The sequence below is a fragment of the Somniosus microcephalus genome, chromosome 7 (genome assembly GCF_052327205.1).
Source record: "Somniosus microcephalus isolate GS21.2 chromosome 7, FLI_Smic_1.0, whole genome shotgun sequence".
Taxonomy (NCBI): domain Eukaryota; kingdom Metazoa; phylum Chordata; class Chondrichthyes; order Squaliformes; family Somniosidae; genus Somniosus; species Somniosus microcephalus.
In genome coordinates this window covers 276,729,239-276,756,537 of record NC_140993.1, presented here as the reverse complement: position 1 = coordinate 276,756,537, position 27,299 = coordinate 276,729,239, and the positions used below count along the sequence as shown (strand labels likewise).

Here is a 27,299-nt window from a genome sequence, read left to right as displayed (position 1 = left end):
GGTCAACTGTGAATGAGCGGATTTTTGAACGTTTTTTGTACACTGTCGGAACAATTTTTGTCTGACCAAAAAGTAAATACACCTATGACACTCCGCTGATCATCAGCTTTCTTTTGATATAACATATGTGTAGGTACGCTCTATAACTTGAGTGTATAGCAGACAGAGAGACAGGCACCACTATCCTTTCATATATATAATAAAAAAAATAGATATAAAGCTACATGTTGCAATTACACCTGCAGCTGCACACCTCTGCCAGTAGTTGGAGCTTCATCAGCTGGAAGATAATGTCAGGTTCCACATACCTCCCTTGACCCCTCCACTGCCCCCGATTTGTCGCACTGCTTCTCCGACATCTAGAACTGGATGAGCAGAAACCTCCTAACTAAATAATGGAAAGACTGAAGCCAGTGCTTTTGGTCCCGGTCACAAACTCTGTTAACTAGCCACCAACTCCATCCCACTCCATGAGCTGAGGTTGAGCCAGATCGTTAGCGACCTCTGGGTCCTATTTGACCCTGAGATGAGCTTCTGACCTCATATCTGCTCCATCACTGAGGTGGAGTATTTGAAATAAACACTCAACACCAGATCTGCATTCGAAGATTCAAGCAGTCTTTATTCGCACCGGTGGGGGGACAACCTGTTATCGGTCTAGCCAGGCTTCTCTCTGATGATAAAGTTTTAAGCAGTCTTTTATACAAAATATAGGTACATAATTAGCCTCGTGCACGATCCATCTCAACAATTTGATTGGGTTTCGCCCCGTGTGCACATTCACTGATTGGCTGCCCATGCCGCACGTTACATTAAGGTACCGCCTTCATTACCGGAAAAGTATATGTCCGTTATCACCACAAGCTGTTGTTGCAACTATGACCTTTGTTTATGCCAGGTGGGGTCTCACCAACATTGTACTTCTGACTCATTGTCCTGCTTTCCTGCCCCTCTTGGCCTTTTTACTTCCAACTCGTTGTTCTACTTTCCTGCCAGAGCAGAACTTGCATCCTCTAGGTCTCTTATGGTTCAATGTCCAGCTATTTGCAATTGTCTCCAAGTCACACAGCTTGTAGTCGTCAATCATTCTAACACTACTGCAAAATCAACATGTCATTCTTAGATTATCTCAACTGCCAGTTCAGCAACTTAGGAAAAAGCTTACCACTGCAAAGGCCTATTAGTTCATTCGATTCCCATTCTTAACCCTTTAATTATAGTAGAGCTCGAAAGCCCCACTTCAATCACCAAGACCGCTTACTTCTACCTCTAACATCGCCGGTCTCTGTCCCTACCTCAGCTCATCTGCTACTGAAACCCTCATCCATGCCTTAGTTACCTCCACACCTGAATATTCCAATGCTCTCAAGGCTGGCCTCCCACCTTGCACCCTCCATAAACTTGAGCTCATCCAAAACTCGGCTGCCCGTATCCTGACTCACACCAAGTCCCGTTCACCCATCACCCCTGTGCTCACTGACCTACATTGGCTCCCGGTCCAGCAACACCTCGATTTTAAAATTCCCATCCTTGTTATCAAATCACTCCATGTCCTCACCCCTCCCCATCTCCGCAACCTCCTCTGACCCTACAACCCCGAGATCTCTGCGCTCCTCCAATTCTGGCCTCTTGCGCATCTCAGATTTTAATTGCTCCACCATTGGCAGCCGGGCCTTCAGCTGCCCAGGTTTTAAGCTGTGTAATTCCTTCCCTAAACGTCTCTGCCTCGCTCTCCTCTTTTAAGATGCTCCTTAAAACCTACTTCTTTGGCCAAGCTTTTGATCACTTGTCCTAGTATCTTGTGGCTCAATGTCAAATTTTGTTTGGTATCGTTCCTATGAAGCGCCTTGGGCCGTTTTACTATGTTACAGGCACTATATAAATGCAAGTTGTTGTTCATAGGCTCCAAAAGCTGCTGATCCCCACAACTATATCTACAGTATTATTAATGCACCGCAATGATAATTAATTTGTCCTATCTTTCCATGGGCAATGCCATAGGAGATTCATTGTAGAATGCGCAACATATTCTTAATTTTCATAAATCACATGTCCATTTCTATTAACTTGACTTTCAGATTTTTTCCTGAAATAAACCCATTTAAACAAATGTGATCATGAGCAAAGCATCTTTGAGAGGTTGACATAGATGCATTCAGTTATGATTGTTGGTTGAGACTTCGATTGAAAGGTGTAATTATTGTGTAATAATTTCAGTTGCCTCAAAAGTGCAGATAATACCCAAGTTAACAAACCACTGGATAGTTCATTTGTCAGGTATAAATACAGAACATGCAACAATGCATCATCAGTACCTGCTGCAACTTAACGTTGTCAGCACACAAACAGACCCCTCCTTTTAGCACAATCATTGGCGTCAGCATCGAAGTGCAGTTTCAAGAAAATCACCTTATGGAGTACGAGTTCTCAAAAAAAATGGTGCATCAGAAATTGTTATGAAAGAATTATACCGCTTTACTACATTGCATATTTGTGACAACATACTGCATTTTGTACGCTGTTGTGAATTGCTGAAATATCATAAACATACCTGGCTATTTGGATCCCAGAGTAAGTTGCATACGTGTGGTACTATTTTGCTTAATGTTAATGGTTGTGCTCCATAACTGCAAAAAGTAAGTTCAGGTTTATTTGAACACATCCTATGGCAATATTTCATAAAATGTAAACAAACACAGCACACATCATTGCCACTCTAGTCCACTTCATTAGCAAAACTGCTACAGGGCAATTAGGATGCAAGTAGGTAAAGATGACATGCATCTTAACTGAAAGCATTTTAATCACAAGTATATAATTAACATTTTATCAGCAATTATGAACAGTTCACGTTCTACTATGCCTCAGAATTGTTTCCAATTAAAATATATTGTTTTTAAAAAAACTTTTAATCTTGGAAATACTAATGGAAGTAAATTTTGCACGGCAGCAATCAGCAGACCGTGTAAAATTCAACGAAAATTCACCACAAATTACATCCTCACAATTGGGTTCTTGCATTGACCGTTGATGTAAGCATGAAGTCCAACATTTATTACTTGCTTCAGAAACGCTCAAAATCAAGATGGCACTGAAACACTGATGATTTTGGTCACAAATACCCATGGGAAATTTCTACTGGAAAAAAGCCACCACGAAAATCAAGCATAATCGTGCACTCCATTTTTAATGCGGAAAGTGCTCTACCTGAAGATGTTCTTTGCCGACATTCAATTTAATTTTTATTAGAGAACTAGATTGCGGATTGTTTTAAAAAACACAAACACTTGAAATATGTCAAACATGTTGCACTAACAGGTCACATTAACAACTAAATGGAGCAAGTACTTCTGGCTTACATGTTGAGTGTAGTAATGAGACACAGGCAGACTCCTTCTCGTGTTCGAAAGTTCTTGTGTTTAAACCCGGAAGTTAATCGTTCCCAAACATACTGAAAAGAAAGAGGACTGTAATATTATACAGAAACCAACTCAAATATTATACTGTTTGAGTTCAGCATCACCAGTCTCTCCCGTAAGCAGACCCTACATCCCTTACGATCAGGAGTTTACCTTTACTACCTAATATCTAATCTTATGATAGAATGTGCTGGAACTGGGTGGGAGGTAATAATGAAATGCCTTTGTTATGCGAGCTGAATGAACACATATGCATCCTCATATGCATTTCTCCTATCTTCTGATAGGTAGACTTAACACTTCAGAGATAAAAGGCTAATTATAAGCCAACAGTTTACAGTGAAATCTAATCCATTTTCTAACACTCCTCATAATGTAAAAAATATCCAAGCACGTCACAATATTGCCATTAACTGATTAAATACACTCTTCCGATCAGTCATTTCACGCTCCCTGTAACCAACTTCCTCACCAGACTCTGTCTTTTATTACTTAGTGGACAGCATGGCAAAGGCTTAACCTCTAACCCTTCCCCATTTCTCCATTTCCAGAGAATGACCTGTTTAGCTGCCAATCAAAGCTGCTTCAGCTCATCTGCTGTTGAAACCCTCATCCATGCCTTGGTTACCTCGAGACACTATTCCAATGGTCTTATGGCCGGCCTCCCATCGGCCACCCTACATAAACCTGAGCTCATCCAAAACTCTGCTGCCTGTACCTTAACTCACACCAAGTCCCGTTCCCCCATCACCCCTGTGCTCGCTGACCTACATTGGAACCCGGTCCAGCAATGCCTCGATTTTAAAATTCACATCCTTTTTTTCAAATCCCTCCATGGCTTCGCCCCTCCTTATCTCTGTAACCTCCTCCAGCTCTACAACCCTCCAGGATCTCATCGCTCCTCCAATTCTGGCCTCTTGCGCATGCCCGATTTTACTTGCTCCGCCATTGGAGGCCACGCCTTCAGCTGCCTAGGCCCTCGAATTCCCTCCCTAAACCTCTCCACTTCTCTACCTCACTCTCTTTTAAGATGCTCCTTAAAACCTTTCTCTTTGACCAAGTTTTGTCGGTGTCAAATTTTGTTCGACAGTGCTCCTGTGAAGCGTCTTTGGACGTTTTACTACGTTGAATGCAGTATATAAATGCATGTTGTTGTTGAGAACCACGCCAAATATCACACCTCAAAAGATGAAAACATACTCCAAAATGCAAGTGACCATTAAGTATATTCTCGTGACAAACATCTGGGTATGGCATCTATAGAAAACAGGCCAGTTGGATACGGTTCACAAGTAGTTCACCAATTGCCAGGACAATGGTTAGTACTAATTATGGATAGGTCATAAGGATGGCCTGTTTCATTAAGAATTATTGTAAAACTAGAGAAAACTTGCTCAACCTCAGAACTTCTCATTGTACAGCACCAGACTGGAAAAGGTACCCAACAATCTTAACGCACCACAAAAATTCTGCACTAGCAAGGCCTTAAAGTGAAATGATTAAAAAAAACTTGAAAATACAATGCTACTTTTGTAATGTTTAAGGAATAACTGAACTTAAGATGGAAAAGCCAGTACAATACAACTGGAAACCCAAAAAACAAACCTACCTGGGGTGACACAGCCTGGTCCATTATTCGGAGCAGAAGATTCTGTGTCTGTTCTCTGACTTGATCTTTGCTATCGCCTAAACGATCTATAAGTGCTGGTATCGCTGGAGAAAATAAAGCATGCATGAGTGAACAATCTTCGCAGACATTACCATTACTGCATTATTATTCTCGTTTAGGTCTGTGCTTTCATAGCTGATGTTAACCAAAGTCCAAGAATTTGAGATTTTAAAACCATGCAATAATTACAACTAACAAAATAGACAAACAAAAAAAATGAAAAGTTGCCAGATAACTGTTAAAAGTACCGATAGCTGTTGAAATGGTGCTTGGTTCTCAAAGCACTGACTGGGCTGGTATGACTGACCTAGCGAGAGAATTTGCTGTTTTATAACAATATAAAAAGGTGTTTATCCCATGTAAGGGATAACACCAGGGCCACTGATTTACAGCAATCGAATAAGTTAAATTCCATTTTTATTAAATGCTATTCTGGCATTTTTACTGGCGCTCTGTGCAGATTCTGTCAAAACTGTAAATTGAGTGGTCTTAGTTTTATATAGAATTCTTTGACCTATTTTTAAAAAATCCCTTTCCACATTTAATGCCGACAATAAACAGCAAGGTGACATGCAAGTCGAGATCGAGTATTTAAACGTACAAGGTAGGGATTTGGGTTTATCTGCACTTGGGGGCAGTTCTGTGCTTTGGTAGCACAGGGAATGCCCGGAGGCTCAGAGCTCGACAGTTTGGCAACATGGGGGTGGGGGGGGGGTGGTGGGGGGGGAGAGGTGGGAGAGTTCTTTGATCTGACATTACTGAACATTGGCACAACTGGGGGTTAAATCGGAGGTTGGGCTCACTGGTGTCAGTCAGTAGTGAGGGGACGGTGAGGAATTAGGCCGTACAGCACTCTGAGGCAGATTCCATGTCTGGCATTCTAAAGGAACTCTAGAAACATTGAAATTGGTGTTTTGCAATTGGTTCCAGGATGGGTATCTGTGTCTGACTCTGCCTGCTTCTATCTCTCCAGGATGGGTATCTGTGTCTGACTCTGCCTGCTTCTATCTCTCCAGGATGGGTATCGGTGTCTGACTCTGCCTGCTTCTATCTCTCCAGGATGGGTATCTGTGTCTGACTCTGCCTGCTTCGATCTCTCCAGGATGGGTATCTGTGTCTGACTCTGCCTGCTTCTATCTCTCCAGGATGGGTATCTGTGTCTGACTCTGCCTGCTTCTATCTCTCCAGGATGGGTATCTGTGTCTGACTCTGCCTGCTTCTATCTCTCCAGGATGGGTATCGGTGTCTGACTCTGCCTGCTTCTATCTCTCCAGGATGGGTATCTGTGTCTGACTCTGCCTGCTTCTATCTCTCCAGGATGGGTATCTGTGTCTGACTCTGCCTGCTTCGATCTCTCCAGGATGGGTATCTGTGTCTGACTCTGCCTGCTTCTATCTCTCCAGGATGGGTATCTGTGTCTGACTCTGCCTGCTTCGATCTCTCCAGGATGGGTATCTGTGTCTGACTCTGCCTGCTTCGATCTCTCCAGGATGGGTATCTGTGTCTGACTCTGCCTGCTTCTATCTCTCCAGGATGGGTATCGGTGTCTGACTCTGCCTGCTTCTATCTCTCCAGGATGGGTATCGGTGTCTGACTCTGCCTGCTTCGATCTCTCCAGGATGGGTATCGGTGTCTGACTCTGCCTGCTTCGATCTCTCCAGGATGGGTATCGGTGTCTGACTCTGTCTTATAGCCGAGAGATAGAAGCAGACAATGTAAATATTCTAGTTACCATCAACATAAAAAGGTGACATCTAGGGCTTTAAAAATGTAACAGCTTTTAAAATTTGAAAATAAAGACATCACAGCTTGAGATGATCAGGGTGATAAGTTTACATAGACAGTTGATGTTGACATAGGAGTCTAAATTGGAAAAAGTTGACAAAAGTATGACAGTAATAACAGGTTTTATAGACTGGAAGTGGGGACAAGATATAAAGATGTAAACTTTTTTTTAAAAAGCTGTTTAACAAGATACTATCTAGGAACAGGAGTAAGCTACTCAGCCCCTCAAGCCTGTTCTGCCATTCAATGACATCATGGCTGATCTGTATCCTAACTCCAACTACTTGGTTCTGTAACCCTTAATACCCTTGAACAAAAATCTATCAATTTCGGTTTTGAAATTTTCAATTGACCTAGCCTCAACAGCTTTTTGGGGGACAGAGTTCCAGATTTCCACTAGCCTTTGTGTCAAGAAGTGCTTCTTAACACCACCCCTGAACGGCCGAGCTCGAATTTTAAGGTCATGCCCCCTCGTTCTGGATTTCCCCATCAGAGGAAATAGTTTCTCTCTCTCGACCCTATCAACTCCGATAATCATCTTAAACACCTCGATTATATCACCCCTTAATCTTCTATACACGAGATGGAGCTAGGAACACTGGGTAAAGCATATGTCATAAGTGAACAGAATCAGCAAGTGAGGTGGCAGAAGAGGAAGCTCAACAGCCTGGTGATGCTGCAATAGTATGGGCAGGGGGCTGGTATCTAACTGGGCCAATCTTCAGAGCAGGTAATGCAAAGATCAAAATGAATTGGTACATCCTTTGACTTGGTCAGTGCAACTTGGGTATCAAAGCAGTGCTCCAGGAGAGAGTTACTGATATGCCAAGGACCATGGAGCAAGTGGCACTCTGCAAGGGAGTCCCAAAGTAGGGAGAAGCAGGCATAAAAAAAACTTCTCTAAAACAACATTGAGACCTTTGGAACTCAAGAAATTGAGTAATCATTTGAAAAAAATCAGCGAAAAATCACATTTCAGCTACATCAGAAATATCGCTTCCGAGACATCCTACAGACTGTTCTCCTGTAGGGCATCCAGTGGGAAGCCCAGCAGCGAATGTGTGGCAAAAGGCTAAAGGGATATGGGGAGAAAGCAGGGACAGGGTACTGAATTTGGATGATCAGCTGTGATCTCATTACATGGCGGAGCAGGCTCGAGGGGCCGAATGGCCTACTCCTGCTCCTATCTTCGATGTTTCTATGTAAAAGAATCCAAGGAGGTGTCTCCTCTTCAATGATTTGGCACCATTTCCCACTTCAGCCAGGCTCCTGAAAGTAGGCATTCCTGGCAGCCACCGCTTCCAGATATTAAATGGGCTTGCCCAACGGATACGAGTTCTTGAACGAGCATAGATGCATTTAAGGCTAGATAAGTACATGAAGGAGAAAGGAACAGAGGGATATGGTTAGATTAAATCGGGTGGGAGGAAGCTCATGTGGAGCATACACACCAGCACAGACCAGTTGGGCTGAATGGCCTGTTTCTATGCTGTAAATTATATTTAAATATATGTAATTCTATGCTTTTACAGCACCATTTTTAAAACATTCCACAAATAAATCAGATTCCAGACATTACGCCTAACGCAAAGCGCTGAAGAATTGAGTCGAAAGCAACGGCAAGCTACTATTTTTAGCATGCCATTACTGTCCTTCACTGCTCATTCATTATACATGTAAGCAAGACCGTATGTACAAGAACAGCCTTTTTGCCATGAACAGAAAACAACACTGTTGCGAGAAAGCAAAGAGTATATAGGAATAGTTCATGAGTTAATAACTGAAGACTCCGATTCGAACGTTCAGCTTACTCCCAAAATACCAACATTACATATTCCATAGAGATATGGGGTTGGGAGTAATAGATTAGCAAGGATGGAGGATTGGCGAACAGACAGAAAACAGAGTCAGGATAAACGGGTCATTTTCAGGTTGGCAGGCTGTTAGTGGTGGGGTGCTGCAAGGATCAGTGCTGGGGCCTCAGCTATTTACAATCTATATTAATGACTTAGATGAAGCGACCGAGTGTAATGTATCCAAGTTTGCTGATGATACAAAGCTGTGAGGAGGACCCAAAGAGCCTGCAAAGCGATATAGACAGTTTAAATGAGTGGTCTGCATTAAGGTGGCAGATGGAGTATAATGTGGGGAAATGTGAGGTTATTTACTTTGGTAGGAAGAATACAAAAACAGAGTATTTTTTAAATGGTGAGAAACTATTAAATGTTGGTGTTGAGAGAGATTTAAGTGTCCTCGTACAGGAAACACAATCAGCGTGCAGGTACAGCAAGCAATAAGGAAGGCAAATGCCATGTTGGCCTTTATTGCAAGGGGGTTGGAGTATAAGAGTAAGGAAGTCTTGCTCCAATTGTACAGGGCCTTGGTGAGACCACACCTGGAGTACTGGGCACAGTTCTGGTCTCCTTATCTGAGGAAGAACATACTTGCCTTGGAGGCGGTGCAACGAAGGTTCACTAGATTGATTCCTGGGATGAGAGCGTTGTTGTATAAGGTGAAATTGAGTAGATTGGGCCTATATTCTCTGGAATTTAGAAGAATAAGAGGTGATCTCATTGAAACTTAGAAGATTCTGAGGGGGATTGACAGGGTAGATGCCGAGAGGTTGTTTCCCCCTGGCTGGAGAGTCTAGAACTAGGGGACATAGTCTCAGGATAAGGGGTCAGCCATTTAAGACTGAGATGAGGAGGAATTTCTTCACTCAGAGGGTTGTGAATCTTTGGAATTCTCTGCCCCAGAAGGCTGTGGATGCTGAATCGTTGAGTATATTCAAGGCAGAGAGAGATACATTTTTGGATTCTAGGGGCATCAAGGGATATGGAGAACGAGCAGGAATGTGGAGAAATACCTGCTGGATAAGGGCAATAGCCGAGGCTCCTCCAGCACTGCACCTGGGATCGCCTTACCTGCCTGACTCGCAGTCACACCCTCCTGTCCCTGATCACTAACCAGACCTGTACCACTACCTAACCTAAGGGGTGTGACTGCCTCCTGGATCAAAGTGTCCAAGTAGCTCGCCCCTTCCCTGATGCCCACACTATCTGCACCTCAGACTCCAGCTCAACAACTCGGAGCTGAAGTTCCTTGAGAAGCAGACACTTACTGCAGACATGGTTGTCTGGGTTCACGATGCTCTCTACAAGAAGAATGAGAGGTGATCTCCTTGAAACATAGAAGATTCTGAGGAGGATTGACAGGGTAGATGCCGAGAGGTTGTTTCCCCTGGCTGGAGAGCCTCGAGCTAGGGGCACAGTCTCAGGATAAGTGGTCGGCCATTTAAGACCGAGGCGAAGAGGAATATCTTCACTCACTTTGGAATTCTCTGCCCCAAAAAGGCTGTGGATGCTGAATCGTTGAGTATATTCAAGGCAAAGATGGATTTTTGGACTTTAGGGGAATCAAGGGATATGAATATCGGGCAGGAAAATTCAGTTGAGGTCTCAGATCAGCTTGATCTTACTGAATGGCGGAGCAGGCTCGAAGGGACGTACAAGAACATAAGAAATAGGAGCAGGCCATTCGGCCCCTCGAGCCTGCTCCGATTTTGGCCTCAACTCCACTTTCCTGTCCGCTCCCCATAACCCTAGACTCCCCTGTTGCTCAAAAATCTGTCTTGACCTCAATTTGTTTCTTCCTCCATATAGAGTCCCAGGATTCCAACCCTGAGACTGTACATGGGGGCTCGATATGGCCTACTCCTGCTCCTAATTCTTAGGTTATGTAGCTACCTATCAAACATTATTTAAGGAAAAATCCTGCAGCACTATCACAAAAGACTCCAAAGTAAAAATGGAGTGTCAAAAATAATTTAGGAAAACTGCCATCATTGTTTATCTGACTGCCCTAGGTACTGACTCATCATCAGTTTTTAGTGCAAAAATATATTTTAAATCTCTTGATTCAGGAAAGATTCTATAACTGAACTTGAAAAAAACCTATTTAATGACAACTGCTAAATCAAAACACTGAAATATTCACGAAGAATGCAGTTGGATGGAACAGTACAACAATGGTACTGTTGCTACAACATTTGCTCATTTCCCAGAATACAACATTAATACCCACCTGTTGTACTCCCATTTGCACTTAATATTCTCAATTACTTACACTAAACCTCACAGCAGGAAATATAAACTTAACCAAGTCCGAATTATTGACAGTTTTAAAAAACAGTTATGAATATTGGAGTACTGAATTCACGTATCTGCCAGTATCTAACACAGTTTTCAACACAGAGATCCAATAATTCTTTTATGAAGGTATTACTTTATAGATCTATAAGCACAAGACATTTTGGAGGGAAAAATGAATGCTGCTTATTCAAAGCGTTTCATTGCTCCAAAAACATTTAACGAACTGATATTCTGTGGCATTCCTGAAGAGTCGTCTAGAGAACATTTCTATTTAACATGGTCACTTTCTGAGCCAGAGAATAGAGCACAGCAGGGACTGGGGAGTGGAACTCAGTGGCAGGAGGAAGAGATGGGAAGAAGTGAAAAGAATTTCTAAATTAACACCACTGGACCCGAAGAAAAGGTGGTTTCCCTCTTCAATAGTGCCTGGGAACTTGGTGAATGGTCTGGTAGCTGTTTTGAGGACTTTTTTCCTGGACCGAATTTGCAATCAAACAATTGCATCAAGAAGAAATATTTTTTTGTCCAATCAGAAAATCAGACAAGTCTTTAAAGCACTAAAATTATTTTTATGGTTGACAGCAAATCTCAACATTAACACATCAAGCTAATACCTTCTCTTTATATTCCACCCCCTACCTTCATGCACTTGATGGGGAAGAAAGAGGAAATTCTAGCTACATTCTGGGACTTGCAATTTCTTTCTGCTGCTTGGTTTATCCTTGGGAATGCAGAACTCAGGCTTTCGAGACAGGGACAAACCAGTGTAGCAAAAAAAAGGTAATATTAGATTTAGTGAGGAGTAATGAGCCAGAATTAGTCAACAATCTCACGGTAAGGGAACACCGAGCTAAAAGTGACCACAACATGATTGAATTTGATATTAGGTTTGAGAGAGAGAGAGAGAGAGAGAGAGAGAGAGAGAGAGAGAGAGAGAGAGAGAGAGAGAGAGAGAGAAGGGTCAGTCTTGAACCAAGGTTTTAAATTTAGGTAATGCTGACTTTTATGGGTTAGGGCAGAAATTGACCACAGAAGACAGGGCAGAACTGTTATTGGATTAAACTAAAGATGAACAGAGGGAGGTGTTCAAAGAAGTATTTGGTACAGTACAAGACCTGTACATATCCCTAAATGGCAAGAGCTCTACTTGTGTAATTAAACAACATTAGTTAACAAAAGAAGTCAGAGGTAGTATGAAAGTAAAACAAAAGGGATAATACAATCCCACACACTAGGAGAGATATAAAGAACAGCAAAGGGATACAAATAAATGTAGTAGGATCTGCAAAAAAGGAATATGAGGAAAAAACTTGAGGGATATTTAAAAAAGATGGTAGAGAAAAAACGGGGAATTATAGACCTGACATCGGTAGTGGGGAAAATGCTAGAGTCCATTATAAAAGATGTACAGGAAACTTTGGTTTATCCGAAGGTTGTATGTCCGGAAACCTCGATCTACCGGCAGAAATCATGAGCCGTTTTGTTAGGTTTTTTTTCTTCTCGTGGCTTTGTTTTCAACAGTCAGTCTCTGGAAAGTTTCTCTGAAGCTGTTGCTAAGCTACAGAGACGCTTCCAAGGTACGGGCCGACTGTTTACAAGCTGTTGCTAAGCAACAGTGTTTGTTGTCAGATACGGAGATGAAAACCTCCGTATGCTTCAACATTAACTTTGTATGTCTGGCAGTTTTGATAGATTGGCAACAGCTCGGTCCCGGATATAACAACGTTTCCTGTAATAGCAGAGCACATGGAAAACAGTGACAGGATCGGACAAAGTCAACATTGATTTACAAAAGCTAAATCATGCTTGACTAATCTACTGGAATTTTTTGAGGATGTAACTGGTAGAATAGATAAGGGAGAACCAGTGGATGTGGTGTATTTGGACTTTCAGAAGGCTTTCCATAAGGCCCTGCATAAGAGATTAGCGTGTAAAGTTAAAGCACATGGGATTGGGGGGTAAGGTACTGACTTGAACAGAAAGCTGGTTGGCAGACAGGAAGCAAAGAGTTGAAATAAACGGGTCTTTTTCCGAGTGGAAGGCAGTGACTAGTGGGGTACCGCAGGGGTCAGTGCTAGGACCCCAGTTATTCACAATATATATTAATGATCCAGACAAGGGAACTAGATGTAATATCTCCAAGTTTGCAGATGACATAAAGCTAGGTGGGCGTGTGTGCTGTGAGGAGGATGCAGAGAAACTCCAGTACGATTTGCACAGGTTGGGCGATTGGGCAGATGCATGGCAGATGCAGTATAATGTGGATAAATGCGAGGTTATCCACTTTGGTGGCAAAAACAGGAAGGCAGATTATTATCTGAACGGCAATAGATTGGGAAAAGGGGAAGTGCAACGAGACCTGGGTGTCCTTGTGCACCAGTCGCTGAAGGTAAGCATGCAGGTGCAGCAGGCGGTTAAGGCGGCAAATGTTATGCTGGCCTTCATAGCGAGAGGGTTCGAGTACAGGAGCAAGGATGTCTTGCTGCAGTTGTACAGGGCCTTGATGAGACCACACCTTGAGTATTGTGTGCAGTTTTGGTCGCCTTATCTGAGGAAGGATGTTCTTGCCATGGAGGGAGTGCAGCGAAGATTCACCAGACTGATACCTGGGATGGCAGGAATGACGTATGAAGAGCGATTGGGTCGATTAGGCTTATATTCGCTAGAGTTTAGAAGAATGAGAGGGGATCTCATTGAAACTTATAAAATCCTAACAGGACTAGACAGACTTGATGCAGGAAGGCTGTTCCCGATGGCGGGGGAGTCCAGAACCAGGGGTCACAGTCTAAGGATAAGGGGTAAGCCATTTAGGACTGAGATGAGGAGAAAGCAGGGACAGGGTACTGAATTTGGATGATCAGCCATGATCGCATTGAATGGCGGAGCAGGCTCGAGGGGCCGAATGGCCTACTCCTCCTCCTCCTATCTTCTATGTCTATGTTTCTATGCTATCACTAAAGGTTTTTTACACGCATATTAAGAGAAAGAGGATGACCAAGGATAGTGTGGGCCCCATAAAGGCAGACACAGGTGATATTGTAATTGAAAATAAGGAAATAGCAGCCTTGATAAATAATTACGGAAAATAAAAATAAATCAAGGGAACTTACTAGATTTAATATCTGTAAAAAAATGGTAATGGAGGAAATAATTAGACTGAATATGGACAAATCTCCAAGACCTGATGGTTTCCACCTCAGGGTATTGAAAGAAGTAGGTGAGGAAACTGTACATGTTTTAACCATGATTTTCCAAAAATCTCAAGTCAGGAATTGTTCCCTCGGATTGGGAAGTTGCTGATGTCACTCCATTATTTAACCGGAAAGGAGACATATTAGTCCAATGTCTGTTGTGGGGAAGTTACTAGAATCTGTTATTAGGGACAGAGGGACTGAGCCCTTGGACAAATATGAACTAATCAGAGAGAGCCAGCATGGATTTGTAAAGGGTTAGTCGTATCTAACCAATGAACGAGTTGAATTTTTTGTGGAGGTCACTAACATGGTAGATAAGGGAGTGTCAATGCACGTTATTTATATGAACTTCCAGAAGGCATTCAAATAAGCTTCCACACAAGAGACTACAAGAAAAAATTGAGGCACATGGAATTGGAGGCACCTTTTGACATGGGTAGGTAATTGGTCAGGAGGTAGGAAACAGAGTAGGGATAATGGGCATGTGTTCCAATTGGCAGGATGTGACTGGTGATGTCCCGAAGGGATCTGAACTGGGGATTCAGCTTTTAACTATATTTATACATTATATAGAACATGGTGACATTGGATGATCAAATTAGTAATGAGATAAGTGCATTTAAAATAAAAATGGGGATATAGTAAATAAAGTAATCAAGCTCAGAGGATAAAACCCCTGGTCCGGACGGATTACATCTGCGCATTTTAAAATAATCTAGGGAAGAGATAGCAGAGGCATTACTACACATATTTAATAATTTGTTAGAAAAAGGTGTAGTGCCAGAGGACTGGCAGATAGCTAACGTAATACCTATATTTAAGAAGGGAGATAGAACATGTCCAGGGAACTATAGACCAGTCAGCTTAATGTCGGTGGTAGGAAAAATGGAACCCCTACTAAAAGGAGAAAATAGAACATCTAGAAACCAAAAATAATAATGAATAGTCAGCATGGATTTCAAAAGGGAAAGTTTTCCTTGCCCAACCTCCTTGAATTTTTTGAAGCAGTAACAGAGAGAGTAGACAATGGTAATGCAGTAGCTGTAATTTATCTGGATTTTCAAAAGGCCTTCAATAAGGTACCTCATAATAGACTGATGAACAAGGTCAGAGCATGCGGAGTCAGGGGACAAGCAGCAGAATGGATCGCTGGCTGGCTTCAGGACAGAAAGCAGAGAGTGGGAGTAAAGGGTAGCTATTCCCAGTGGCAGAAGGTGGGTAGTGGTGTTCCACAAGGATCAGTGCTGGGACCACTGCTGTTCACAATTTACATTAACGATTTAGACCTTGGAATCAAAAACACAATTTCTAAATTTGCGGATGACACCAAATTGGGGGGAAAGTCAACACTGAGGAGGACTGCAACAAATTACAGGAGGACATTAATAAACTTGCAGAATGGGCATATAATTGGCAAATGAAGTTCAACACAGGTAAATGTGAGGTATTACATTTTGGTAGGAAGAATAGGGAGGTCACATCACTTGGAGGGTGCGAGTCTACGTGGGGTAGAGGAACAAAGGGATCTCGGAGTACAAATACACCAATCACAAAGTTGCGACGCAGGTTAGCAAGGCCATAAAAAAGCAAACCAAGCACTAGGGTTTATTTCTAGAGGGATAGAATTGAAAAGTAGGGAAGTTATGCTAAACCTGTATCGAACCTTGGTTAGACCACACTTGGAGTACTGCGTACAGTTCTGGTCGCCATATTATAAAAAGGATATAGAGGCACTGGAGAGGGTGCAGAGAAGATTTACAAGGATGATACCAGAAATGCGAGGGTATACATATCAGGAAAGGATGAACAGGCTGGGTCTCTTTTCTCTTGAAAAAAGGCTGAGGGGTGACCTAATAGAGGTCTTTAAAATTATGAAAGGTTTTGATGGAGTGGATACAGAGAGAATGTTTCCACTTGTGGGGAAGAGCATAACTAGAGGCCATCAATATAAGATGGTCACCAAGAAATCCAATAGGGAATTCAGAAGAAGCTTCTCTACCCAAAGAGTGGCGAGACTGTGGAACTCGCTACCACAGGGAGTGGTTGAAGCAATATTATAGATACATTTAAGGAAGTGGTATCAGGGCACTTAGAAAATCATGATTAGGCGGAGTCCTGCTTTCTATCCTATCACTGACCTTCCCTTTTGTTCTTTCATCCCCTCCCCCTTTTCCCAGCCCCTAAACTTGCTTCACAATCTATTCCTTTTCCTGCTTTTTTCCAGTTCTGACGAAAGGTCATCGACCCGAAACGTTAACTCCGTTTCTCTCTCCACGGATGCGGCCCTGGCCTGCTGAGTTTTTCCAGCGTTTTCTGTTGGTATTTAGGCAGAGTCAACATGGTTTTATGAAAGGGAAATCGTGTTTGACAATTTATTAGAGTTTTCTGTAGCAGGGTAGATAAAGGGGAACCAGTGGATGCTGTATATTTGGATTTCCAAAAGGCATTTGATAAGGTACCACATAAAAAGGTTATTACACAAGATTAGGGCTCATGGGGTTGGGGGTAATATAGTAGCATGGATAGTGGATTGGTTAACAGACAGAAACCAGAGAGTCGGGATAAACGGATCTTTTTCAGGTTGGCAGGCTGTAACTCGTGGGGTGCCGCAAGGATCAGTGTTGGGGCCTCAGCTATTTACAATCTATATTAATGACCGAGATGAAGCGACCAAGTGCAATGTATCCAAGTTTGCTGACAATACAAAGCTAGGTGGGACAGTAAGCTGTGAGGAGAACACAGAGTCTGCAAAGAGGTATAAATAGACTAAGTGAGTGGGCAGTAAGGTAGCAGATGGAGTAAAATGTGCAGCAATGTGAGGTTATTCTCTTTGATAGGAAGAATAGAGAAACAGAATATTTTTTAAATGGTGAGAAACTTTCAAATGTTGGTGTTCAGAGAGATTTGGGTGTCGTGTGCAAGAAACACAGAAAGCTAGCGTGCAGGTACAGCAAGCAATAAGAAGGCAAATGGCATGTTGGCCTTTATTACAAGGGGGTTGGAGTATAAGAGTAAGGAAGTCTTGCTGCAATTGTACAGGGCCTTGGTGAGACCACACCTGGAGTACTGTGCACAGTTCTGGTCTCCTTATCAGAGGAAGGATATACTTGCCTTGGAGGCGGTGCAACGAAGGTTCACTAGATTGATTCCTGGGATGAGAGGGCTGTCCTATGATGAGAGATTGTGTAGAATGGGCCGATACTCTCTGGAGTTTAGAAGAATGAGAGGTGATCTCATTGAAACATACAAGATTCTGAAGGGGATTGACAGGGTAGATGCGGAGAGGTTGTTTCCCCTGGCTGGAGTGTCTAGAACTAGGGGGCATAGTCTCAGGATAAGGGGTCGGCCATTTAAGATTGAGATGAGGAGGAATTTCTTCACTCAGAGGGTTGTGAATCTTTGGAATTCTCTGCCCCAGAGGGCTGTGCATGCTGAGTCTTCGAGTATATTCAAGGCCTAGATAGATTTTTGGACTCTCGGGGAATCGAGGGATATGGAGATCGGGTGGGAAAGTGGAGTTGAGTTCGATGATCAGCCATGATCTTATTGAATGGCGGAGCAGGCTCGAGGGGCCGTGTGGCCTACTCCTGCTCTTATTTCTTATGTTCTTATGAGGGTCAACAAGCATATGAGGGAAAAGGGAATAGAGGGTTATGCTGATAGATTTAGATGAAGAAAGATGGGAGGAAGCTCATGTGGAACATAAACGCCGGCATGGACTGGTTGAGCCGAATGTCCTGTTTCTGTGCCGTATATCCTATGTAATCAATTAGATGAAGAAATAGAGCTGTATATCCAAGTTTGCTGATGACACAAGTTAGGTGGCACAGTAACTGATGTTGATGGGAGCAGAAAGTTGCAAAGGTACATTGACAGATTAAGTGAGCAAGCAAATCAAGTTCAATGTGGGGAAGTGCAAGGTCGTGCACTTTGGACCCATTAAAGATAGATCACAGTATTTTCTAAATGTTGATAAGCTAGGAATTGTGGAGGAACATTTAGGGGCCCATGTACAGAAATAACTAAAAACAAGTGGATGGGTGCAAAAAATAATTTAAAAGGCTAATGGAATGTTAGCCTTCATCTGAAGGAGGCTGGAATACAAAATGGACGACATTCTGCTTCAGTGCAAAGGAGCCTTGGGTCAGACCCCACCTGCAGTACTGCGTTCAGTTTTGGGGACCGCACCTCAGAGGATATGTTGGTCTTGAAATGAGTACAGCACAGCTTCGCTAAAATTATACCAGGGCTTAGAGGGTTAAACCATGAGGACAGGTTGCATAAACTCGGCTTGTATTCCCTTGAGTATAGAAGATTGAGGGGTGTTTAAAATGGAAGGTACAGAGAAACTATTCACTCTGGTGTGGGAATTAAAAACAAGGTAACAATCTCAAAATTAGAGCTACAACAAAAAAAACCAACAACATGCATTTATATAGCATCTTTAACGTACCAAGGCGCCTCACAGGAGCGTTAACCAACAAGATTTGGCACAGAGCCACACAAGGACAGCTGACCAAAAGCTAGGTCAAAGAGGTAGATTTTAAGAAGCGTCTTAAAGGAGGAGAGCGAGGTAGAGTGCCGGGAGGGATGGGGGTGGTGGGGGGGGGGGGGGGCGGGGGGAGTGGGCGGGGGGAGTGGAATTCCAGAGTTTGGGGCCTAGGCACGGCCAATGGTGGAGCGATTAAAATTGGGCGTGCGCAAGAGGCCAGAATTGGAGGAGCGCAGAGATCTCGGAGGGTTGTAGGGCTGGAGGAGGTCAGAGATAGGTATGGTCGAGGCCTTGGAGGGATTTGAAAACAAGAATGAGAATTTTTAAATCAAGGCGTTGCCGGACCGGGAGCCAATATAAGTCAGTGAGCACAGGGGTGATGGGTGAACAGGACTTGGTTGGAGTTTGGATACAGGCAACAGGGTTTTGGATGACCAAGTTTAGAGGGTGGAAGATGGGAGGTCGGCCTGGAGAACATTGGAAGTCCAGAGGTAACAAAGGCATGGGTGAGGGTTTCAGCAGCAGATGAGCTGAGGTAGGGGCAAAGTCGGGCATCGGAAAATATGCGGTCTTGGTGATGCAGGAGATATGTGGTCGGAAGATCTCAGGGTCAAATCAGACATCAAGATTGCGAATAGTTTGGTTCAGCCTCAGACAGTGACCAGGGAGAGGGATGGAGTCAGTGGCTAGGGAACGAAGACAATGGCTTCGGTCTGCCCAAGATTTAGCTGGAGGAAATTTCTGTTCATCCAGGATTGGATGTCGGACAAGCAATGTGACAAATCAGAGACGGTGAGGGGCTCGAGAGTTGGTGCTGAGGTAGAGCTGGGTGTAGTCAGCATACATGTGGAACGTAGTTGTTTTTTGGATTATGTCGCCTCGGGGCAGCATGTAGATGAGAAATAGGAGGGGGCCAAGGATCGATCCTTGGAGACTCCAGAGGTAACTATGCGGGAGTGGGACAAGAAGCCATTGCAGGTGATTCGCAGGCTTCAACTGGATAGCTAAGAATGGAATCAGGAGCGGGCAGTCCCAACCAGCTGGACGACAGAGGCGAGGCATTGGAGGAGGATCGTGTGGTTAACCGTGTCAAAGGCTGCAGACAGATGGAGAAGGATGAGGGATGATAATTTACTACGGTCACAGTCACACAGAATGTCATCTGTGACTCGGATAGAGGCTGTTTCAGTACTGTGGCGGGGCAGAAACTTGATTGAAGGCGTTCAAACATTGGAGTTGTGAGAAAGATGGGCACAGATTTTGGAGGAGACGACAAGTTGAAGGACTTGAGAGGAAAGGGTGGTTGGAGATGTGGCAGTAGTTTGCAAGGACAGAGGGGTCAAGGGTAGGTTTTTTTGAGGTGAGGGGTGACGACGGCAGATTTGAACGGGATGGGGACAGTACCCGAGTAGAAGGAACCGTTCATAATATCAGCTAACATGAGGGCCAGGAAGGGAAGTTGGTGGTCAGCAGTTTGGTGAGAATAGGGTTGACAGAGCAGGAGGTGGGTCATTATGGACAAGATGAGCTCGGAGAGGGTCCGAGATGATCTAGGCCATTGAACAGGGCAATCAGGAAGCACTTTTCACACAAAGGGTAGTGAAATCTGGAATTCACTGCCCAAGACGCTGTAGGTGCTGGACAACTGGAGACTATGATCGATAGATTTCTGTAAGGTAAGGGCATCAATCAATATGGAGCTAAGGCAGGTAAATGGAGCGGAGGTACAGATCAGTCAGAATCTAACTGGATGACAGAACAGGCTTGAGGCCTGAATGGTTTACTCCGGGTCCTATGGAAATGGTTGGGCCGAGAAGGCTACCTCAAGGAACTCGAATATTGACGTACTGGGGCTGCAATAATTGACCTATGACAACCACAACTATCTTTCTGTGCATCAGGTATAATTCAAACCACTAGAGAGTTTTCCCCATTGACCCCAGTTTTGCAAGAGCTCCTGTTTATAATGAATGAAATTTTAGTTATTTCAGATTGACCCACAAAAAAAAACTGCTAACAGTCTATACTAAGCTGCTGTCTAGCTTAATTTGCAGAATGCGAAGTCTCTGTTGTCCCGACATTGTGGCAAAACTATTATATTGCAATATATTTATTTGAATACTCAGCTAAATAGTCCAGACAACAGAAAAAGTCTACAGAAGTAGTGCGAAGGCTTTACCATGCACTGGTTAGATCAGGTTCAGTATACTGCATTCAGTTATGATGACTGCTACAATAAAAGATTTCCTTGAATTGGAAAGAATACAAAAAAATGCAACCCAGGCTGTATGGAAAGATATGCGGAAAATTAAAGCTTTACCATCTACTAACTTATAAAATTCTAACAGGACTAGACAGACTAGATGCAGGAAGGATGTTCCCGATGGCGGGGGAGTCCAGAACCAGGGGTCACAGTCTAAAGATAAGGGGTAAGCCATGTAGGACTGAGATGAGGAGGAATTTCTTCACCCAGAGAGTGGTGAACCTGTGGAATTCTCTACCACAAAAGGCAGTTGAGGCCAATTCATTAAATATATTCAAGAAGGAGTTAGATATATTTCTTAAGGCTAAAGGGATCAAGGGGTATGGGGAGAAAGCAGGGACAGGGTACTGAATTTGGATGATCAGCCATGATCTCATTAAATGGCAGAGCAGGCTCGAGGGGCCGAATGGCCGACTCCTGCTCCTATCTTCTATGTTTCTAAGAAGTTGGTTACAGTCTGCGTATATAAAAATACTAAATGGCAAAAATAGGTTAACCCAGATTGTGACTTAAAACACACCATGAAAATAGGAATTGAGTGAAAGGTAAATTCACAACAGATAAGAAAAATCTCTTTACTGAAGTAGCTTAATTGGACCAGCAAAATCTACACGGTGGATACAAGAATGTAGCAAAGGCTGTAACTCTTGTCCCTTCAATGCCTCTCCACCATCTAAAAGGCTCAAGTCAGGATGATGATGGAATACTCTCACATGCCTGAATGGGCACAGCTGCAACAACACTCAAGAAACCAGACATCATCCTGGACAATGCAAACTGCTTAATCGGCCGCCCCCCCCCCCCCCCCCCCACCGCCACCCCCGCCACTGGACACAATATCCACCCCCTCAACTATCAACAGGAGGCAACTCAGTAACTCCCCAAGCTTACTATCTCAGCACCTTCCAGCATCATGGCCTCTACCACCGAGAAAGACAAGGGAAGTAACATTATGCAAACATAATCACCTCGAAGTTCCTCTTCTTGGACATATACCACAATTAAATCAAACACCTGGAATTCCCAACCAACACCATTGTAAGAGCGCCGTCACCACAAAGACTGCAACAATCCAGAGAGATGGCCCATCAGGGCAATTAGGGATGGCCAATAAATGCTGCCTTGCCAGCATTGCTCAACTCGCAAGAACAAATAATTTAGAAAAAGCAAAAAGACATTTGGCACAAATAATAAAAATACATAGAACAGCAATGGGAAACGTTTAAAACAGTGTTCAACAGAGTCCAGGAAAAATATATTCCGCTAAAAAACAAGAACAAGCTAAACACTAATGAGACACCATTGATGAATAAAGTGAGAAGGGAAAAATTGAGGGTAAGGAAGGAGGCAGACATTGAGTGCATGGACAGCAGGGGAGAGCGTGATAAGGGAGAATACAAAGAGACTAGGAGAGAAGTCAAAAAATCAGTTAGGAAGGCAAAGAGGAACTATGAAGTTAAATTATCAAGGAACATAAAACAATATAGTAAAATATTTTGCAGGCACATATTTAAAAAAAAGTCAGGTTAGGAATAGAGCCACTGAGGGATGGACAGGATAATACCACAAGCAGCGATAGAGAGATGGCAGAAATATTAAATAATTACCAGTGAGATAGAACAGATGGAAAGGACATTGGATGATGAGATTAGTAATGAGATAAGTGCATTTAAAATAAAAATATTATTAAATATTAAATAAACTAATCAAGCTCAGAGGATAAAACCCCTGGTCCGGACGGATTACATCTGCGCATTTTAAAATAATCTAGGGAAGAGATAGCAGAGGCATTACTACACATATTTAATAATTTGTTAGAAAAAGGTGTCGTGCCAGAGGACTGGCGGATAGCTAACGTAATACCTATATTTAAGAAGCGAGATAGAACATGTCCAGGGAACTATAGACCAGTCAGCTTAACATCAGTGGTAGGAAAAATAATGGAATTCCTAATAAAGGAGAAAATAAGACAACAGCTAGAAACCAAAAATATAATAATGAATAGTCAGCATGGTCTTGCTTGACCAACCTCAACGAATTTTTTGAAGAGGTAACAGAGAGTAGACAAGGGTAATGCAGTAGATATAATTTATCTGGATTTTCAAAAGGCCTTCGATAAGGTATCACATAATAGACTAATGAATAAGGTCAGAGATTGCAGAGTCAGGGGACAAGTAGCAGAATGGATAGCTAGCTGGCTTCAAGACAGAAAGCAGAGTAGGGGTAACATACTCAGCGTGGCAGAAGGTGGGAAGTGGTGTCCAACAAGGTTCAGTGCTGGGACCACTGTTGTTCACCATTTATATTAACGATTTAGACTTTGGAATCAAACCACAATTTCTAAATTTGCGGATGACACCAAATTTGGGGGGGGGGGGGGGGTGGGAGCGCGACTCGGCATTACTGAGGAGGATTGCAACAAATTACAAGACGACTAATAAACTTTCTGATTGGGTATTTCATTGGCAAATTAATTTCAACACCGATAAATGTGAGGTATTACATTTTGGTAGGAAGAATAGGGAGATCACTTTATCACTTGGAGGGTGCGAGTTTGGGTGGGGTAGAGGAGCAAAGGGATCTGGGAGTACAAATACACCAATCACTAAAAGTAGCGACAAAGGTTAACAAAGTCATAAAAAAAGCAAACCAAGCACTCGGGTTCATTTCTAAAGGGATAGAATTGAAAAGTAATGAAGTTATGCTAAACCTGTATCGAACCTTGGTTAGACCACACTTGGAGTACTGTGTACAGTTCTGGTCGCCATATTATAAAAAGATATAGAGGCACTGGAGAGGGTGCAGTGAAGATTTACAAGGATGATACCAGAAATGCGAGGGTACACATATCAGGAAAGGGTGAACAGGCTGGGTCTCTTTTCTCTTGAAAAGAGACGGCTGAGGAGTGACCTAATCGAGGTCTTTAAAAGCATGGAAGGTTTTGATAGAGTGGATACAGAGAGAGTGTTTCAACTTGTGAGGAAGGGCAAAACAAGAGGCCATCAATACAAGATAGTCACCAAAAAAAATCAAACAGGGAATTCAGGAGAAACTTTTTTTTTTACCCAGAGAGTGGTGAGAATGTGGACCTCGCTACCACAGGGAGTGGTTGAAGTGAATAGTATCGATGCATTTAAGGGGCGGTTAGATAAGCATATGAGGGAAAAGGGAAGAGAGGGTTATGCTGATAGGGTTTGGTGAGGAAAGACAAGAGGCTCGAGTGGAGCATAAACACCGGTATAGACTGATTGGGCCGAATGGCCTGTTTCTGTGCTGTATATCCTGTGTAATCCCATGTAATATCCTTTACCAACATTCTCAGTGGTTGACTTATTGGCATGACCAGCTGGTTTGGAATGTTTTGGAGAAAACAAATTGGAATAGGGGAAGTTTACTCACCTGTTCCAAAATGGGGTTTAAAACGATCTTTAATGCGATCCACAAGTGCTCCTATGACATCTAGTCCAAGTAATGTAATCTGCAGTAACAAAAAAATGTTTAAGGACAAAGATTCTACTAGTTTTTTCTTTTTTGTAGTTAAGCAGCAAAATTTACTGGTTATTACATTGCAGCTTACATTTTACTGGGCCAAGTGAATAGTTGAATGCACAAGCTTTTATCTCAAAGATGGCTTCAAGCAAGTCAATACAAAGGTACTGTGAAAGAGTTTTCAAGTCTAATTTCATCAAGAAAAGTTTCTGTGTTCTATTTTACTTGCCCTGTTATTGCACCAGTAATAGAACAAGACTCCCATTATACTGAAATGAATATTTCACAAAAACTCAAGTCAACATCAGTAGTAAAAGTTCTCGCTCGCTCTCTCTCTCTCTCTCATCCATTTCAGCTTGGTGCTGCACATCACTCACATTAATTAAGAACACTTGGCAATTACTGCATATAAAAATTATGTGGCAGTGTGTTTGGCACTGATTTTTCACTTCTGGAATCTGAATTCAAATTTAGCCTTAAATGATAGGATGAAATTCTCATGTCTGCTGGCTGCAATGAGTTCACACACTCTCAATTTAGTTGTAGTTGCTAGTGAGCAACAAAAGTGCCCTAATTCGACACCATCACATTGGCACAGTACAGCGTGGTCTTTTGAGGTTGGGGTTGAGGCACACTATTGAGGCAGAGTAAAGGGAGCTCTACTCTGCATCCGCTTATGATCTAAGTGTTTGATGTGGCCATTGAGTGCCTGAAATAGGAAGCGTTCCATATCTCAGCAGTAACATCTGTCACCTTGAGCACAAAACAACCTACTAAAAATGAGCATGACATATACCTGTAATTGTACTTATCCAGCCAATCCACAATTTCATACAACCTTGCACTATTTGGCCAACTGAGACAAACAGATCCAGCCCTGCACTCCTATCTGCTGGCTATGCATGCTGTTTGATAAGGCAGCAGTTTGAATCCACATTCTGACATGCGAGTTCAGATTGTTATTTCCCCCCCTTGAATGCAGTGAGCTACGAGCAACCATGATAGCTGATTATAACTTAAATTGGCACAGGGTGGCAGGAAACGGAGGGAAGATTGTTCGGGTGGTCCTACTGGACATATATAGAACATCACAAACACAATTTAAACCTTCCTTACGTAGAAGAAAGCCACGTTTGTTTAAGAACATAAAAAATAGGCCCCTTGAGCCTGCTCCGCCATTCAATATGATAACTGATCTTCTACTTCAACTCCACTTTCCTGCCCTATCCCCATATCCCTCGATTCCCCGAGAGTCCAATAATCTATCGATCTCAGCCTTGAATATGCTCAAAGACTCAGCATCCACAGCCCTCTGGGGTAGAAAATTCAAAAGATTCACAACCCTTGAAGCAATTTCTCTTCATCACAGTCCTAAATGGCCAACCCTCTTATCCTGAGACTATGCGGCCTAGTTCTAGAATCTCCAGCCAGGAAAAGCAACTTCTCAGCATCGATTTCTATGGTCAAAAGAAGGGCATATGGTAAAACAAAACCAGATTGACTAACTGGTCGTGTCCAAACATAAATTGGACTAAAACAGAAATATTTAAGTTACAACACTGGTGGATTGTGGAAACCCAGTTGACATTGTGTATCTAGATTTTTTAAAAGCCTGTGCTGACGTACCATAAGTAAAGCTGAGTCTTGCAGGATTGCTGGGTAGATAGCTGCTTAGATAAGGAACTGGTTGCATTTGAGTCGGCAGAAGGTCTGATTAATGGCAGAGGCTTTGCATGGGGGCTGGTCACGAGGAGTCCCGCAGGGATCCCCATTCAGGCCGCAACTCTTCACCTTTATCAACAATCTGCATGAAGAAATCAGGAGAACTATCTGCAATTTTGTGGATAGTACAATAATATGCACGAGTGCAAGGGCCATATTTAAGGAAGGATATACTTCCATTGGAGGCAGCACAGAGAAGGTTCATTAGGTTGATTCCTGGGGTGAAGAGGTTGACGTATGACAAAAGGTTGGGCCTATACTCATTGGATTTTGAGGGGGATTGACAGGGTGGATGCGGAGAGGATGTTTCCCCTAGTGGGGGTATCTAGAACTAGGGGGCGCCCATTTAAGACGAGATGCAAAGGAATTTCTTCTCTCAGAGGGTTGTGAATCTTTGGAATTCTCTACCCCGGAGAGCTGTGGAGGCGGAGTCACTGAATATATTCAAGGCGGAGATTGACAGACATTTGAACTACAAGGGAGTCAAGGGGTATGGGGAGAGAGCGGGAAAGTGGTGTTGAGGACAAGATTGGATCAGCCATGATCTTATTGAATGGCGGAGTAAGCTCGAGGGGCCGATTGGCCTACTCCTGCTTCTTATGTTCTTATGTCCTTTGCCGGAAAAAAATAGATCGCAGGCGGATTTAGATAAAATAGCTGCCAGACACAGACCGTGACCCTATCAAGTGCTGATGGGACCTGCAGAACTGGGTCTGTGGTATTACGGACTGAAGGTGGAACAATATACAAGGTGGGGAGCGACTAAAATCACGGAACCTAGTCGGAAGTACATTGTTTGTAGAGGAGGTCAGACACATGCTTTCTCGCAGCAGCCGACAGACTGGCTTTGGAAGACTGAACTAAAATGGCCCAAGTTTACACAACGTGAAGATTCGTGCCTGCCTGGGTACAAGACTTTGGCTGGAAAGCTGCTTGTGACCTATTTGGACTAAGTGGCTTGAGGATGACCAGAGCTGGGATACATGCTCTTCCCCAAACTGGAAACCGAAATCAGTTGTAACGTGAGTCCAGCCACATCAGGAAGATCCAAAACACACGGTAATATGACAGGTACGTTAGGCAGAGCTGAAAACCTACGTGATGTAGTACAAAAT

The 27,299-nt window shown here is 43.1% G+C and overlaps 1 protein-coding gene across 32 annotated transcripts in view; it reads right to left on the bottom strand.

Annotated features, from left to right (window-relative positions):
* Positions 1–27,299, bottom strand: part of clasp2 (cytoplasmic linker associated protein 2) — a 453,349-nt gene that overhangs the window by 401,997 nt on the left and 24,053 nt on the right. For all 32 annotated transcript variants that reach the window (XM_085993872.1, XM_085993847.1, XM_085993851.1 and 29 more), the window contains exons 2-5: positions 24,373–24,451; positions 5,029–5,132; positions 3,360–3,451; positions 2,552–2,627 (exon numbers count right to left, since the gene is read on the bottom strand). In XM_085993872.1, coding sequence (XP_085849998.1) covers positions 2,552–2,627; positions 3,360–3,451; positions 5,029–5,132; positions 24,373–24,451 — 351 coding nt within the window. The remainder of the gene's footprint in view (positions 1–2,551; positions 2,628–3,359; positions 3,452–5,028; positions 5,133–24,372; positions 24,452–27,299) is intronic.